The 2,417-nt window shown below is 38.7% G+C and overlaps 1 protein-coding gene across 1 annotated transcript in view; it reads left to right on the top strand.

The window, feature by feature from the left end:
- The first annotated feature begins 652 nt into the window (after positions 1 to 652).
- LOC119468663 (alpha-1-macroglobulin-like) overlaps positions 653 to 2,417 on the top strand; it is a 9,153-nt gene continuing 7,388 nt past the window's right edge. The window contains exon 1 of the mRNA XM_037732745.1: positions 653 to 1,065. Coding sequence (XP_037588673.1) covers positions 901 to 1,065 — 165 coding nt within the window. The 5' untranslated portion in view covers positions 653 to 900. The remainder of the gene's footprint in view (positions 1,066 to 2,417) is intronic.

Raw genomic sequence — 2,417 nt, 5'->3', positions numbered from 1 at the left:
TGCATCTTGAAGATAAATAATTATTGATTTATTTTTCATATATGTCTTATGATAAGCTATTCCAAACTGCTGTATTAATTCGGCAGACCACAAAGCTGGATTGTCATAGTGAAATTTAGCAACCTAATTTAGCTAAACATACTGATATTTTATTCCCGTACAAATCAGTTTTCAGTCCAAGAATCAAGGAAGTTACCTGATGCTACAACTATATAACCCAGATTCTTCTCAAGAAACGTCTATAGCCACAGAAGGAATTAATAGATTCACTTACCAATTAATTTTTTTGACCAAAGATAAATCAAATCTTTGGGAAAATTCTGTACATTTTCTGTTGTTTTTTATTCACCATTTTTTGAATTGTCTGAACCGATTAACTCTTAGGCTGTATGTTAGATATTTAACTTTTTAAATAGACCAGTAAATCCCCAATCACGATGAACAGTCCCACACTGCTTTAGAATTTCAGATGGCTGAGACTGCCAACCGGAGGAGATGCCTGTTGGCTGGTCCCAGGGGTGGAATGTGATTTTCACATCACTGTGCAAACTACACACAGTCATCCAGTCATCACAAAAACACAGCACAGAGATAGGTCAGTGATAGCAAGGGATGCATCTTTCTTGTATGTGTGTTTTCAGTTCTACTCAGAGTTCTATTTCTATATGATTAAAGTCAATTCATATTTCACCAGTTATACAAGGAATGGAAAACCTGAGTTAACTGGAATCAAATTTCCAGGTTTTCCAGAAACACTGAATTGGTAGTTCCTAAGCTGTTCACCTCTTAATTCTGCTCTGAGATGAATAAAGAGAAAGGAAGTATAGAAAAGCCTACTCTTACTCTGGAGTAGAAGAAGGGTTGCTTACTGTAATAATTATAAAAGTGTCTGCTTTAATCATGTCCTCTTTACAGGTAAATTTGAGATTCTCCTCAGCTCAGAGCCTGCCAGCCTCAGACAACCGCCTGAAGGTGACAGCCACCCCCTTCTCCCTCTGTGCCCTCTGTGCTGTAGACCAGAGTGTGCTGCTAATGAAGCCTGAAGCTGAACTCTCACCTCAATCTGTGAGTCCCATTTCAACCTTGGGGATTATGAAATGCTCACATGATAAGATCATTTTTGGAAGTTAGAAGTTCCAAAAATGTTTGCAAAACACAAGTTCTTCGGTGTGACAGGCATAGTGTAATTCCACAACAAGCATAAATTGCATGAAGTAATTTACATATCTTATCTCATTGTATTCTCTGTTATATTCTCATGGAGGGAGCAATCTTGTTTGCCAAAACAACCTTCATGCCTGGCACAGAATCTTTTGATTTTTTAACTTTTGAGTTCTGGGGTACATATGCCGGACGTACAGGCTTGTTACATAGGTGAACGTTTGCCATGGCTGGAAGTTTGCTGCACAGATCAATCCATCAACTAGGTATTAAGCCCAGCATCTATTAGCCGTTCTTCCTCTGCTCTCCCTCCCTCTGCCCCTGCCCCAACAGGCCCCAGCGTGTGTTGTTGCCTGCCATGTGTCCACGTGTTCTCAGCATTCAGCTCCCTCTTATAAGTGAGAACATTCAGTGTTTGATTTTCTATTTCTGCATTAGTTTGCCAAGGATAATGGCTTCCAGGTCCACCTATGTCCCTACAAAGGACATGATCTCATTTTTTATGGCTGCATAGTATTCCATGGAGTATATATACCTCATTTTCTTTATCCAGTCTATCACTGATGGGTATTTAGGTTGATTCCATGTCTTCTCTATTATAAATAGTGATGCAATGAACATTTATAATAGAATGATTTCTATTCCTTTGGGTATATACCCAGTAATGAGATGATGGGTCAAGTGGTATTTCTGCTTCTAGGTCTTGGAGGAATCACCACACTGTCTTCTGTTGAACTAATTTGCGCTCCCACCAACGTTGTAAAAGTGTGCCTTTTTCTCCCCAACCTCACCAGCATCTGTTGTTACTTGACTTTTTAATAATCGCCATTCTGGCTGGTGTGAGATGGTGTTTCATTGTGGTTTTGATTTGCATTTCTCTAATGATCAGTAGGATTGAGCTGTTTGTCATAAGTTTGTTGGCTGCATGAATATCTTCTTTGAGAATTGTCTGCACATGTCCTTTGCCCACTTTTTAAGGGGGTTGCTTTTTTCTTGTAAGTTTGTTTAAGTTCCTTGTAGATGCTGGATGTTTGATCTTTGTCAAATGAATAGATTGCAAATATCTTCTCTCATGCTGTAGGTTGTCTGTTCACTCTGATGATAGTTTCTTTGGCTGTGAAGAAGCTCTTTCGTTTAATGAAGTCTTATTTGTCAATTTTTTGTTGTTGCTGCTTTTGGAGATTTTGCCATAAAATCTTTGCTCATGCCTATGTCCTAAATGGTACTGCCTAGATTTTCTTCTAGGGTTTTTATAG

Source organism: Cebus imitator, unplaced genomic scaffold, assembly GCF_001604975.1.
Source record: "Cebus imitator isolate Cc_AM_T3 unplaced genomic scaffold, Cebus_imitator-1.0 Scaffold469, whole genome shotgun sequence".
NCBI classification, from domain to species: domain Eukaryota; kingdom Metazoa; phylum Chordata; class Mammalia; order Primates; family Cebidae; genus Cebus; species Cebus imitator.
This window is presented reverse-complemented; position numbering and strand designations above follow the sequence as displayed.